The sequence below is a fragment of the Catharus ustulatus genome, chromosome 3 (assembly GCF_009819885.2).
Source record: "Catharus ustulatus isolate bCatUst1 chromosome 3, bCatUst1.pri.v2, whole genome shotgun sequence".
Taxonomy (NCBI): domain Eukaryota; kingdom Metazoa; phylum Chordata; class Aves; order Passeriformes; family Turdidae; genus Catharus; species Catharus ustulatus.
The window spans coordinates 1,225,926-1,241,151 of NC_046223.1; the positions used below are offsets into that span (position 1 = coordinate 1,225,926).

Consider the following 15,226-nt stretch of genomic DNA (forward strand, 5'->3'; position numbering starts at 1 on the left):
GGGAGTGCCAGAGTTGTGACAGTGACACTGCGAGTGTCCCCAGCACGGGCACCCGCTGGGATCCTGGCAGCACGGGCAGCATTTGGCACTGCAGTTCCCATTCCTGGCTCTGGCTGGGGGGTTTGAGCTGCACCAGCCCCCTGTCAGCAGAGGGAGAAGCCAGGCACAGCCCCTGCCATGAGCCTGAGCCGTTCAGAGTGCAGAGATTTCTCTCATCTTTATGGCCTTTGAATTGTCTGTCATACCCGCTATGCCCTTAGTACACATCTTCCAGCCCATTTTATCACCACAAAAAATTACAGAACAAACTCATTTTAAAGAAAACAGAAAATTTCCCCTTCTGAAGCTTATTGTGCATGCCTCTTTTCTCCCCTTTCTGAGAAGATTTCAAGGTTCTGAATCTGTAGAACTGCCTTCAGCAGTGGGGCTCACCTGAGGAAGCTGCAGGTGACATTAACCTGCCTGCTGGACGCTGAGAGGTGACACAGGGAACTCGACCCTTTGCATGAGGAAAGGAATGTGCTTACTGGCTTTGATAAAATACAACCACTCGTTTTGGGCCTCAGTTCCTGCCCACTTCCTCTGAGCTCGCTGCAAATCCTTCCACACAAACATATGCAACCACCAAATGTACCAATAACATTTGTTGACTTTAATATAAATCAATAATGAACAAAATGTATCTAGTAAAAGATAACCTTAGAGGGAACTGATTGTAAAATGCATATGATATTATTTACATTTCTTTTTGCCATCAAGAAACCTCCTAAGCCACAATCAGCTCATGTCAAAAGACAAACAGTAAAAAAAAAAAAAAAATAAAAAATTAGTCAATACACAAACATCGTAAGACAGTCTTATCCTGGAAATGGCATTTGTGGAAAACAACCTCATATTAAAATAAAAGTTGTAGAAAAACCAGACAGTTTCCTGTCAGAAACATCTGAACATACATATGCAGAATAACTTGGGAATGTGAAAAACACAAAGGACAAACAATGTCTCTACAATTCCATTATCCCATGACTCCCACTTCTGTTAGTTACCGAGCTTTTCCATGGATGTAAACAAATTGTTCTCTCGCAGTATGCAACAAAAATCAGCATCAACTTTCTTAAGAGCAATTTCATGCAGATTATGCTAACCAAATAAGGCAGTGAAGTGCCAGTAGCTGTGAGGTTTTTGTATCTGTATGTACAGTCCATTCCAACAAAACTCTACAGCATTTCCTTTAGATTTACAGACGTAAATAGAAACTGCTAGTTTGGGGGGTTTTTGGCTAATTATTAGCAGAAGCTTAAGCAAATCAATGGCTAATTTCAAAAACAGAAGATGAAAGAAGTTTTGCTTTGTTTTTTGTTTATTTTTTTTTCCCCTGGAGTAATTCTTGAGACCTTAAAATCCTTGGTCCTTAGGGAGATGAGAACTGTCCTTTATTCAGTAGATCTTAACAGTGCAATGTGCAATAATTCCTAAGACCATCTACACATTTTCGGCAGTAGACTCCAGTAGAGCTCCTTGATTCAAGGAAGGAAGGAAGGTAGGTAGGTAGGTTTTTATCTCTTGCCTGCTCTAGTCACGAAGAATGTAAAAAATTCCCTTAATTTTTTTATTAATGATTCCTACAGTCGCTGTCTTGTTACTTCAGATATAAAGGCTTCACACTGAGATACTGAAGGACACTTTTCTCTCTGTGTGCAGTCGAAAGGCAGAAAGAGAAAAGAGTGTAAGAAAAAAGCTTCAGGTGTAGAGGCACAACACACAGAGTTCAGTCACTAACAGCACTAACAGCATGCACCAAAGGGGCTCAGGGAAAGGAGAAGAGGACAGAACACCAAAAACAAGCTTTATAAAAAAGGCAGATTCCGTGGGGTACTGAATACTCTGATTTTACCTGGCCCTGTCTAAAACTGACTCCAGTATTATTTCTTAACTGGGTTTATTTGAACTTTCCTCTTTGGGAGAATGGAAAAATAAAAATAAATATCATTTTTACAGGCAGGATGAGCTTCCCTGCCTCTGGAAGAAGCTCTGGAGAGCCACCCTCCTGGCCTAAGGAGTGAGCGCGAGAGAAGCCAGGTAAGCAAGCAGGATTTACATCTGGTTAATGCAATGTGCTCTGGGGCTGAGATGGAATGCTGTTAGTTTGTTGTAAATGAAATTCATCTCATTTACAGGTTGGGCAGGAAACTCACCACTTGGCCCACAGCTCAGGTAGTGGGTAATAGAATTAGGAGCTTTGTTGCTCCCTAGACCTGCTTTTTGAATTTCTGCTTTCTGGGATAGCTTCCACATCTGCAGAGAAAAGCATTTCAGGTTATTCATTGTGTTTATCAGGACATGAAAAAAAAAACCAAAAAACCCTCATGCATCAAAACACATTCTACTCACTAGGAGAGCAAAAGGATACATAAACACTTTCTGGTTGTTTTTAAGAGGAAAGGACAGAGGAGAGGGACAGAAGAAACTCATTGCAAGTGCCTGCTCAGCTACACTCACTGACATTCATCTCAGCATTTACAACAGCCAGTGTCATTCCTGGTATGTGTCACCTTTTGCACCAACCCTGCATTCCTGCATGAATGGAAAGCAAAAGGTGCAACCACAGCTGACTGACCCTAGCAGAGAACTTCTTTCATTGAAGTCTGACCTGCTGCACACCGACAGAAACGTTCACATTCAGTTCCACAAACCACAAAACTCCCTTTGCATGCAACAGCTTGAACATGCAAAACGCAGCATCTGAATTCACCAGTCACTGAAAGCAAAGCTTCAAGCAAACCTTAACAGTGAGCAAAGGGCTGAGCCTGAACTACAGAACCTTTCTGGGCAGCAGCCACACATTCAGTGTTTATCAGGGTCATGCAAAGCTCCAGCTCAGCACTGTCCAAGGCAGTAGGATCCAAGGAATGAGCAAGGGCTCCGTGTGTTTCACAGCCTGCCATGCACAGGGCTGAGGAGCAGCAGGGACTGGGAATGGAAAGAATCCCATGGAACCTTCCACTGTTTGAACATAGACAGACATCCATGAACTTCTTATAAAGACCAAAAGGTGGAGAACAAAAAGAGATCCTTCTGTCCATGACAACATTTTCCTTCTTTCCTATGTAACAAACACTGATAAGTCATTATTCAGAGCCATTAAAGTGCTCTTTAATGCTGTTGCCCAACTCAGTGGAGCTAAACAAGTTCTCCTCAGAACTGAAATGCAGTTCATTGCAAATTGACAAAGCAGTGAAGAGTGGCTTGAGCTGGACAAGGGCAGTCTCCAACTCACACTGCAGCACTAGTGCTCCTGGACACTCATGGCTGTTCCAAAGCCCTTGGAACTCAGAGTTTGTGTAGGTGGGACTGCCTAAGGACCTGAGCAAGAGGAGGCCACAGCACACCTGAGACTTGAGCAGCCAGAGCTGACCTAGAGCAGCCACACACTTGTTGTGAGCAGTGTCTGTGCAGGACACAGGGAACACAAGCCAGGCCCTGGCAGCACAGGGGGAGTTTGGATTAAGTGCTCTGAGAGCTGGGATTGTAATTCCTTAAATCACTGCAGAATGCCTCGAGCACACTTTGCTTGGCACTCTCACCTCCCACCTAATCCCAGCACAGCTGCAGAGTCCAGTGCCATGACCCAAGCCCAGAACACTCTGTGAGAGTGAACGTGTGTGAAATTAAGATTATAAATCTCAGGTTTCTCATTCTTTTGCCGCTGAGACAGTTCCAGAGGGAACACAGCAATAAGTGACCCAGCACTGAGAGAAGTGAGGGATTTATCAGCCCACTGAGCAGACCTGGGGAAGGACTGTGTCACACCCCCAAACACCCAATTTTTGCTCTCCACAAACATTCAGTATCCTCCCCTTGCTCCTGAAATGCAGGGCTTCCCATCCCACAGAAAACATGGGATATCTGCTGCTCTTCCTTGGGGGAGCTATGGATTCACTGCCCCTCCCTAATTAAGCACTAAGGAATGAAAAGTTCAGCCCACACAGTGGTTCTGTGACTGCCACAAAACTGCTGGCAGAATAAATGCAATTGTACAAAATGGAATGTGACATTTGTTGTTTTCAATATATATTTTCAATTTTAATTATTTTCCCTCTAGCTATACTGTCATTCACATTTTTGGTAATGTATTTTAGCTTCCACAAACTGGCATAACCAAAGTCCTCCTGCAAAGAAGTGCTCATGTTCAAAGCCTGACTGAAATCTGATACAATTTTGAACTCTGTTTAAATTTACCATTTCGAAGTTTCAAGCACATGCAGAAACAGTGGCACACTAAGTAATTACCTTTCAGCATTTCTCTTTAGCTGCTCATCTGGAATTTAACTAGTTATTTGCAGAAGAATTCACATCTTCCCATAACCTCTTCTTTTATTTAACTGTGTTAATTTAACATTTTCTGTTATTTTGTTACACCATTTGTTCTCTATTAAATCACTGGTACTTCCCATTGGCAAGAAAAAATGAATTTCCACCATACTCGAGGCAGGTTTTTTTTATTCCTGTACATCACAAGGAGCCTGTTATTTGACCCCTGATAAAAGCAAACACTTCACCACAGTTGCACCCACGACTGGAAAGACAAAGCAGACCAAAGGGAAAAGGTGGAAAAGGTCATTTTTTCATGACAAGTGCTGTGTATCATGTGACTGTTTATCACCTCTTTGTAAGGATTATATTTCTGTCTGGGATTATGAATGGTCTGTGTGTTTATTACTCAGCATGGACAGTAATTAAGATTTACTGTGCAAACTAGAGGCACTGAATTACTCGGATTATTGGCACTTGTACCTCGCGCATTCATAAAGGGTCAAAACACACTGAGATCTCTCCAAATGTTTCTTTCTATGAAAGAAGAGGGGAAAAAAAAAATTTTTTTCCCTGCAAGCAGATGATCAGTGCCAGCCCTGAGAGCTGGAGCACCTCTGGCAGTGCAGTCCTTGTCCCAGGAACGCTGCTCCCTGCGCCGCTCTGGCCATGCGCTCACTTCAACATGCAGCAGTAACCACAGCAAAACACCCAAATATTTGCAATGCGTGACAAATAAAAATAAGAGCTTGTATTATAAAGGCATGCAAAAATATACACAGTGCAATTAATGTTTCATGCAGGCTTTGGTGGGGTTACAGTTCCACATTCAAACATGCCACAGTCCGCAGCCGCCGTCCGCAGGGAACAACCACCCCGCGGATAAACCAGGAGGGATTCCTTCATTGGAGGGGAGTTTGCTCTCTCATCCAGTGGACATGGAGAACACCTCCATGGCACGTTGGGCACATATTGAACAACACAACTTTCATACACAGCCATACTCATACCACAGGGTCTGGTTATCCTCAGAGACCAGCAGCGGGGACTGCGCCTCGCCGGAGGCAGGGACAGGCTCTGCCCGCGGCTCCCCTGGAGCCTTTGGAGCAGCACAAGGCTGCTCCTGGCCCCTCAGCACCGACCTAAAGGCCGACACGTTAGCCTGATCAGCTGCTTTGGAGGTGGGTCTCGGGGGCAATCCACTGATATTGCTGACTAGCTCGGTGTTGAGGGATAAGAAGGGCTGGGGCGCACCGCCAGAGCCGCTGGCTTTATCCCAGAACACGCGCGCGCTCGGCAAAGTCCTCTCCCGACAACCTGGCCTTTCCATCCTGGAAGGCTTGGGGGGCTCGGAGCTGCCTCCTACAAGGCGTGGTGCGAGCGAGGGCGCTGCCTCCCCCCCGGCAGGCACACAGTGAACACAAGGAGAGGACACCCGCAGGGCCGGGTACTCACTGGAGCTGGGCGGAGCACTCCTGTCGGCCGGCGCTGCATCCACGGACACGGGCGGCCTACTGTCCTTAGACAAAAAATCATGGATGCTTGTCCTTCGGGTGCTTCCTTCTGCCGTGGAAATGACGCTGCTGGCACGAGGTAAGGTGGCGTAGGGGTTGCAGTCCCTGGATTGTCGCTGGCTCACAGTCGCTTGGATCTTTTCCTTCACGGAGCGCGCCTTGCCTGGGGCGCCGGGGGTGAATCTGATGGGAGAGCTGCTGAAGCAGAGATCCTCAGCCTTCCTGAGGCTGGGCCTGACCAGCTGCTCTGGCTTTAGGGATCGTCCATCTGCGAAATCCACCGTGTTCCTGACGCTCAGGGACCTGACGATGCCACAGCCAGCCCCCGGCTGCTTCCGCAGCTTCTCCCTCCCTGCCAGCTCCGCAGACTCGGACAAGCTTCTCATCACCTCGTCTAAAAGGTTCTCTTCGCTCGCAGACTTCATCTGGGAAAACAGCAAACTCGAGTCTCTAAACTGCAATTTTTGTGGACATACATGAAGAACAATTTTATGAAGATTTGAGGTTTTTTTGAAAAGCGGTATTAAACATTTACGATGCACACTTTAGAGTTCTCTGTACAGTTTACAAAAAAAGAGTTTAGGTGAACAATATTCACACTCTGGCCTCAGCATGGGTCTGTGAGGCTGTGAAAGGGATTTTGGGATTTGTGAACAGCACTGGACCTGGCTTGATGACTTAGGTGGAGCTTCTCACTTTGTACTGCCAGAATAATATTGCCCAGTGCTTAAACGCCAAAAATCTTCCTCAGGGAGACCACGGGTGAGAGCCATTTGAAGTATCTAACCAAAAAATGCAGGATGTTCTCCAGATCTGTGGCAGACAATCCTGGACCCTCACTCCTGAGAGGCCCCAGTCACAGTGACTGGCTGGCTTTATCCTGCAGCAGGATATCCTACAGGAGTTTGGGCAGATCTGCTCAAGAAGCAGGGATGCAGAACCTGGAACACCAGCAGAGATTAGGTGATTTTGGGCTGAGAAACTGTCACTGATTCACAGAAACATTCCCTTCATCTTACTCCTCTCAGATTTCAGTAAGTTCCAAGGTCACTTTTCATCTCCCAGTATTGCTAAGATGAAACTGAAGCAGACAAGAGTCTCCTCAGGGAATGAAATCCAACAGATTCCTTGCTGTTGATGCAGGACAGATTTGACAGCAGCTGCTGCTGGACTGGAAGGAGAACACTGAGCCCACTCTGAGCCTGATGTCCCCCAGACACTGCACAGCTCTGTCACTACAGAACTTTCCTACCCAACCCAGGCACCACAGAGCTGCAGAATTCCAGATTTCCTGCTGGTGGAACTGGACAGTGCAGGTGTGACCACAGCTCTGAGAAATCCGGAAGGAACTCTGCTCACTGTGCCTTGCACTAATTCTGAGCCCAAGATGGGGTGAAACACTCTGGACTGACCTCACTGGAGTTCCTCTTGTTGCTCTCCTCCAGGAACTGCTGCAGGGTGACCACTTCACTGCCAGGGGAGCCCGTTTTGGTGTGTTTGCCACAGCTCTCAGGTGTCCTGTGCTGGAGCACAGGGCTGGACCTGGTGTGGCCCTTCAGGTACTGGATGGGGCTGCTGCTGCTGCTGGACCAGGCCTCGTGCTCGTGGAGCAGGCTGAACTCCCCGCTGCTGTGGCTCTGGGGCCTGCTCTGGCTGTTCACTGCACCTGCTTTGGGGGGAAGGCAGTCAGTATTCCCATCAGAAATACACCAAAGAGCTGTCAACCTGCAGAACCCCACTCCAATCTGCAATGCCACCACATTCAGTTCATATTCATTCTATTTCAAAGACTAAAAAAAGTCCAGTTGTTATTTTTTGCTCTGTAAAACTGCACTCCCCTGACTTACCTTTTGCAGCTCTTCAAACATGGTATGATTTGTTTTTTAATAAAAATTACCTTCACTTATAATCTGTGCCTCCACCTATATAATATCATATTCCAAGAGACTAAAGAGACATCTCCACTCCTGTTCAGCATCACTGAGAGGCACAGGGTAATTAAATGTTAAAGGAAATACAAAGGATTGAGTGGAAAGGAAGTATTTTCTCCATCAAGAACTACACAGGAATGCTGCTTCTCCAAAAATTCCTGCTGTTACTCCCTGTTTGTTACAACTGGGACCTGAAGGAAGCACATGGTGTTAGATGCAAAATAACTTCCACAACACCAGCTCATTTTATTTGTCAGTAACTATGAATTGCTTAAAAAATACTGATGGATAATCAAGTATTTCCAGCTTCATGTCACTCCTAAGAAATGTAATTACATTTGGATCAAGATAAATTGTTTATGGTGGAAATGCCTAACCCTGTATAGACACTGGGGCAAGGAGGACCTCAAGGGATCTTTTACAGAAGGGAGCAATCTAACATACATAAAATAAACTATTAGAATTATTCAGCTAGCATTCATTCCTAAATTTCCAAACAAGCAGACACCATTTAAGAGATGCAAGCCATGAATATTAAATGAAGTCTTGAGCTGGCAGTGCTCTAGTCTGATCTATGCAACAGCCACGAGACACAAAAATATATCAGGGCTCTTAATACATAACATTCAGAGAATAATGATAAATCTAGGGATGTTTATAATCTATTAAAACCAAAAATATAAAGGTTTTCCAGCATGAATCACAAGTGCCATTTTGTGCAGTTGTACAGCACACAGCTCACAGCAGCAGTGCAGTGCAGGAAGATGCTTGGAGAAAAAAAAAAAAGGAGCAACTTCTCAGCTTAAAAAGCTTTTACAGTAATTTGGGGGGGAATTCTTATTTTGTAACAATGTTATCCGAGTTAGGTTTGGTTTAAAATATTTTTTGGTTAAAAACTACCACCACCCTTTTAATACTTATTAAAACCATAAAATACCTGTGCTTCTAGTCTGGGGAACAAAGGCTGTCAAACACTCAAAGAAGCACATGCTGGATTTTTTTTGGTTGTGGGGGCTTTTGAAACTCTACAGATGATCTTACAGAAAAGAAAGAATGGAAATGAAGCAAGGATGTGAATTCACCCCCAGCATACCTTTGACTTCATGGAGTGAAGCATTGTTATTGCTATTGCTAGTGGATGTCCTGCCACTATCAAGGCTGGCTGGTCTGGAAGCTGAATGGAAAATTAGGAGACACCATGATGAACAACATTTTAGCAGAGGACACAGCACCTTCACATTCTGCTGCCAGAATGCTCAGAGGATCATGCACCAGCTCCCAGGCCCAACATGCCCATGGGAACAAAGTGGGTTCTTACAGATCAGAAAGCGAAGGAATTTCCAGGCGGTCCAAGAGGACACTTTGGAAAAGGGCACTACAGGAATAGCGAGGTACAGAGGAGAGGAAAAGAGAGAGAATGTGTTTAGAATTGAGTGCTCAGAGGGAGAGCAGGGCTCACACAGGGGCATGCAGGGGCTGCTGTGCTCAGGTCACTTACAACAGATCTGACAGGGAACCCTGCACAGGGCTGGAATGCCACGGACAGGAGGAGCAAGAGCATCTGCACAGACAAAGTCCTGTACTCCTAAGCCAATACAAGGGAAATGCACTGTTAGTAGCCTCAAAAATGTCTGCTGCTTGTACTCTTTGTAAATGTTTATGGTACAGCTAAAACTTCACTTCTATTAATAGCCTGTTTTTCACTTCAAAGCTTTGCTTGAAGGAACAGTAATGAGTTTATAAACTACAGCACATGGCAAATTTGGGGTTCACTGAACAATAAACACTGAAAACTCAGGCCAGATTTGCTTGGGGTTTTTTTAAGACTGAAATGCTAACTTCCTTTATTTACTAGTAACTCCAAATGGAAGTTAACACATTTTCCCACTGAAAGGGAAAATGTTTTGATCCTGTTCAGATGCACTTCACAAATACTTTCTAGAGATACAGAACATCTGTCTGATGTAGTAGTTAAAGAGAGAAAGGAGAATCTGAAGAAATGATACAATGAAAATCAGAGAGAGCATGCTCATTGCAACGATGCCATTCACTGTATTTTCACAAATTCATTAACATTCACATCATACATCCTTAATTCATTTCATTAAAGCTCACATCTTACCATGAACTCTTGATCCTGTACTAGAATCATCACTAATACCTTGTGGACTTACATCTTCAAAGGATGTAGTATCTACACACAGAGACATAAAGGAAGATGTAAAATAAAATAAAGTGCAAAGATTATTAAAATACTTATCATTGGTAAAACTGTAAAGACTAAAATATTTTTCAAAGCAATCCACTTTTACTTAGCAAACATTCTGTAGGAAAAGCCTTGAAGCATTTTATAACTGCAGTTATTAAACCAGTTCATTATTATTAGCACTGCAACTCAATTATTAAGATTGAAAAAAAAAACTTAAAACATTAACATTCACACAGTTACATCAGGGTGCAAAAAGCTTCTACCTATACCTTTATTATTTAGCAACTGCTTGGATCTGAAGCCTGTGGAGGAGTTGACAGTGGCAAAGTTGATAGCTGTAGTAGAGAAGGCCATAGCTCCCAATTCCTTCCTCCTTTTACCCGTGGATATATCATCAGGACCCTCCAGATGCTCAGAACTACCTGTCCATTGTCCTCCTGCCAGGACCATGGACTGCACCAGGTCATTCATGGCTGGGATGCAAATGAAAGCAAATGATCAGCGTGGGCAATGAACCCGCGGGGGTTGTTAATTGGCATGGCAAAGGTCGGACAGTTCTCGAAGCGTTTAAAGCGCCCGCAGCCGGCAGGAGCAAACCGCACCCCGGGTACCGCATGCAGCCGGGAGGGAGCAGGGAGGGAGGGAGGCAGGGAGGGGCTCGGGCTCCTGAGCCCGGGGAGGTGCCCAAAACAGCTCGCTCAGGGATCGCCATGCGCCAGGTGCTGTTAGAGGCTCTGCTTGCCGTGAGAAAATGGGATGAGCGGGGACAAAACTGCTCCCACGGGATCCTTGTACAGTGCAGGTTACTGCAGGCACACTGGGGTTTACAGAGCAACAGAGAGAGGATCTGAAAAATACCACAGCTGATGATATTCACCTTCACTTCCCCACACTCGAGAAAACTGTCCACCCCTCATTAGAAAATAAAAGGAAACAAAAGAAATCAATGTAGCATTCTGGCAACGAGAACTGAGGAACACCCGCAGAGTGACAGACCACCAGAGAGCCTTGCACAATCTCCTACGCTTGCTTTAAACAAAAATAAAAATAAAAAAATTACAGTGACTTCTTAACAAAAGGCTTAATGGAACGTGTCATTTAGAACTATTCCTGTTAACACAGTGCACTGTAAATTCATATACACATGGGGCCATGTGTATATAGACAGCCATGTATACAAATATATGCAGTCACAAGGCACTGAATAGATTATATGCAAGTGCATGGCTGCATGTGTGTGCACAGCTGCACAGACATAAAGTATTCAGTGCCAAAGATTTTTTTTTTTTTAAGGAAAAAAAAAAAAAAAGGTGGGGGGGGTGGGAAAGAAAAAGTAAAAAGCTCCAGCTCCTTGTACCGTAGCAGGACTTGCACATTGCAAAAGAGGAGGAAAAATAGAGCGCAGTCCAGGGAGAGGTTAGTGAAAAATTAGTAACAGAAGCCAGTGTAGCCATTGAGAAGAAGCTGAACTGTCATAAATCTTACACATGGAGCGACGGTAGAAGGCCTTCATTTTGTCTTTTTCCTTCGGTCTGTTCCTCAAAAAGGGCAGTCTTTTCAGTGCACCCACTTTTATGTCATAGCATGAGGAAAAACGGAAACAGGGAAATGAAAGAAAAAAAGGGAGAAGAACAGATGGAAGTTAAATGTTGAAACTAAGGACAGAAATGAATGTCTGAGTTTAAGCTATGCTATGCTAAAAGCTATCACTCTCCTGCTTCTGGGTGATAATGAAATATGGAAGCACACTGAAACAGGAAAGCTTCCATAGGTAACTCAGAAATGCACTGGAAATCACAGTGCAGAGGGCAATACAGTTTGAAGCTCTTGAAAAAATAAATGTAACTTCTTTGCAGGTGATTACAGGAATTGACCACTACCTAATTTTTACTGTGAAAAGTAACTTTTTTTTTAACATAAAGAAAAATGTGAAGCCAAAAAAAGCTGAAAATGAAAGTATCTCTAAGCACAATTTCTATGTTAAAATAAGTTCACATCATTATTTTTGGGGGCTAATAATGCTTAATGCTAATAATAATTCTGTAATGCTTTGCCTGTACATCTAAAAGGACACAGTCTTCAGCTCTTCCATTTTGTGCTCAGTAATCACTTTGGTCATCTACTGTCTCATGGAAAACCTGCAAGGGCTTTCTGACCAATGTAATTTGTGGGCAGCATTTTGGTAAAATACTAAAACAAATCTGCTTCAAATGTGCAAATATTTTAGCTGAAAAAAACCACCAAAGGAAAAAAAAAACAAAACAGCAAAAGAAAATCCAAATGTGAGTGTTGCTGTAACGTTTTGGGAGGGCCCAAGGAAAACCGAGTTAAAGTCTACCAGGAGAATTACAGAGTTAAAATTACAAATAGTATTAAAAGAGGGAGGAGGGGGAAGTCACGAGTTAATCTTGTCCTTGGAGTCAGGAACTCTGCATCAGGAACTGCTGACCCGCCTTGGGGAAGCCTGGGGGCTGATTCCAGGCACAGGAAAGATGCAGAAGGGGACACAGGATGGAAGTGCCCAAAGCAGTGATTTCTTTCTGCAGGACCATGCTGTGCCTGGTTTGTCTCTGCAGCCCCTTTTGGGAGGTGTGCCCTGCTCCCCCAGCCTGGCACACAGCAGTTCTGTGTACAGAGCAGTGCATATATATCATATATACCATTTACAAGTGCACATGAGCTACCCTGGCACTGAAATATTCCCTGTTCCTCCCTCTCCATCAGCTCTGCACCCACAGGAGCAGGTTCACAAACCAATCTAACCACAGAGGTAATTCTGTTCTAGTCCTACTTGTTGTCATCAGGACAACAGACAAAAAATAAATGCCTCTGTAACTTCTGTAATCCTTTACAGACAAAATAACTCATCCCTCTGTAATAATTTATGGACAACAAGTGACTCCTTTTCAATAAAAACTCCTGAACCTTATGAAAAAGCAACCAGAGGATACTGAAGAAGTGTTTGAGTCATCTGTCCTTCCTGTCCAATAACACAGATCCCTTCCAAAGGGCTGGTTTATGGCTCTCAGGTTTATACCCCTCAGGAAGGGGTATGTCCTGGAAATCCTGCATCCAAAACCAAAATTCTTGCATGGGAAACCTTGTCAGTAATGTCTGCACAGAGTTCACTTCAGCAAATGTCCTGGAATTGTAATAATAGTAATTAATACTGGGATGGCAGAGCTCCAGCAGAAATCAGCTGTTCTTCTTCTTTTCAGTATTCCACAAACACCTTCTTGCTTTCTGAGCTGAGAATGAATGATGAGTATGGCAGAATTCCTCAACTGAGTGGAAAATGTCCCATCTTGTAACTCTCCTGCTTGTCTGGAATCCTCTGGGGAATTCTGCCTTAAAATCCTGACACTGTTTTGTTCATGCACAGAAGAAAACATGAGGCAGAAATCTTCAAAATGCCTTGGAATTGGAAAATGGAGCCCAGAACAATCCTTTTATTCCCTCTGTGGCACAGCATGCCTGCTCCTGGTGTTCCTAGTGGAGATGAGAGTTTACTAACAGTCCCAATTCCCTGGGAATTTGTTCATCTCCTGGAGAGGCTAAAGTGGAAGCCAGCAAAGGATATCTGAATTTCTCCACAGGAAACAAAAATCCCCTGTGCCTGCTGTGGGTCTTCTTTGGAAAAGCTCAGAATCCATGCAGAGGAAAAGCTTTGCACAGAGCAGTTATCAGATCCATGGCACTCAGCTGATCATCAGGGGTGATCAATAATAATTTGGGGCAGTAGCTGGGAAGAAGTAGGCTGTACTTGCAGCAGGTATGAAATCCTGCAGTCAGGAACACACATCTCCTGCAGAATTAACCTGTGCTGGGACAGCAAAGCCCTCCAGACATCCCCTCCTTCCCACAGGGATCAGACACAGCCTCTGGCCACACCCTGAGACCTCAGCTGGTGTTCTCTGAGAACAGGGCAACCTGATTTTTGTGCCAAGATCACCTTTCCCAGGGAGATAACAGCTCTCCTGGAAACATTCTGCATGACAAAGTGGCCTGTGTTGGGAAAACACAATCTCCACCACCAGCCACAAAAGAGGAAAAACTACAGCTGTCACCCACAGTAAATACTTTTGAAACCAGAATCTCTGACAGGGAATGGGGGTGTGAGCCCTGTGTATCCTGGAGATCTGGGTGCCAGATACTCAGTCCTGCAGCTCAGATCATCACTGGTTTGTGCCAGGGAAGGTGAGCTGCCCCCTCAAGGACACTCAGGACATTTCAGCTCCGCAGCTCCTGCTGGAACCAGCTCCTTCCCCAGCTCTGAACTCTTCTTCAGCCAGCACAGAGAGCTCCAACACAGACAGGTGGCACTCACACTTTGCTCCCTCCTGTAGCTCCTTCAGTGCAAGCTGTTGCTGCCAAGCTGCTTCCCAGGGAAAAGAAAAGTCCCCAAATCCCGGGATTTAGGACTCCCAGTCACTCTAGGAGCAGAAGAAACAGACTGCAAAACGTGCACTGTCACACTGAGATATTCTCTCTGCTCTGGGAGGCACAAGCTGTCTCAGATCTCTGTCTCAGACTGGCAGAGCTGAGCTGGCACAAAACACATCCGAATTCTCTCCAAACCTCTGGTTTCCATGGCGACATGAGCAATGCAGGAAGGTTAGGATCCGGAATTAGATCAGCCCTTCCAGTTTGTGGATAAATACACTGGGATTAAGGGAAACATGAACAAGGTCCATGGAGTAGAAAATTAATGAGGCCTGAAGAGCTTCAAGCCCCTTTTGAGGCTCAGCCACCGTAACTGCAGCCGTGGCTCCCCAGGAGGGTAACTGCACACTACAAGGTCCCGAGGATCATGCAAAGAAAAGTGTCACAGAAAAAGCCCTTCCAGAACATGACATTGCTGACACAGATGCAGATGGGCTGAACCACGGCGTGCACGCTCCCAGCTCCCACTGACACACACCCAGGACAGCTTCAGTCACTCCCCAGTTCCACACCACTCACGGGTTGGATGTAAAAGCAACAGTTGCTTTTTAAACGAGTTTCAAAGTACCTCTTTTGAAGGTTACACTGAAAAAGGCTGAGCTCCCCAAAGGGGTAAGTTAGTAACAAAAGTGCTAAAATACACCCCTGAGCTATTTTATTATTAATTTTCCTGAAATAGCATTTTTGGGATGTTTTTAACTTTGACTATGCTTGTGCAAGAAGCACAGAATAAACAAAAAACCACATCATAATGGCTGTAATTCACAGCTGGCACAAACCCCAGACCTGCTGGCTTTTGAACCCCAGTACATCACATT

The 15,226-nt window shown here is 44.7% G+C and overlaps 1 protein-coding gene across 18 annotated transcripts in view; it reads right to left on the reverse strand.

Moving 5' to 3' along the window:
- Window positions 1-822: 822 nt before the first annotated feature.
- CCDC88A (coiled-coil domain containing 88A) overlaps window positions 823-15,226 on the reverse strand; it is a 60,624-nt gene continuing 46,220 nt past the window's right edge. For 2 of the 18 annotated variants that reach the window (XM_033053884.1, XM_033053882.1), the window contains 9 exons: window positions 10,235-10,438; window positions 9,879-9,950; window positions 9,255-9,341; window positions 9,075-9,131; window positions 8,850-8,930; window positions 7,238-7,494; window positions 5,767-6,250; window positions 2,196-2,295; window positions 823-1,691 (listed from right to left, as the gene is read on the reverse strand). In XM_033053884.1, the coding sequence (XP_032909775.1) occupies window positions 2,231-2,295; window positions 5,767-6,250; window positions 7,238-7,494; window positions 8,850-8,930; window positions 9,075-9,131; window positions 9,255-9,341; window positions 9,879-9,950; window positions 10,235-10,438 (1,307 nt within the window). In that variant the 3' untranslated portion in view covers window positions 823-1,691; window positions 2,196-2,230. Of the gene's footprint in view, window positions 1,692-2,195; window positions 2,296-5,042; window positions 6,251-7,237; window positions 7,495-8,849; window positions 8,931-9,074; window positions 9,132-9,254; window positions 9,342-9,878; window positions 9,951-10,234; window positions 10,439-11,450; window positions 11,535-15,226 lie in introns of those variants that run through there. The other 16 variants (XM_033053887.1, XM_033053886.1, XM_033053878.1 and 13 more) reach the window with 14 other exon arrangements.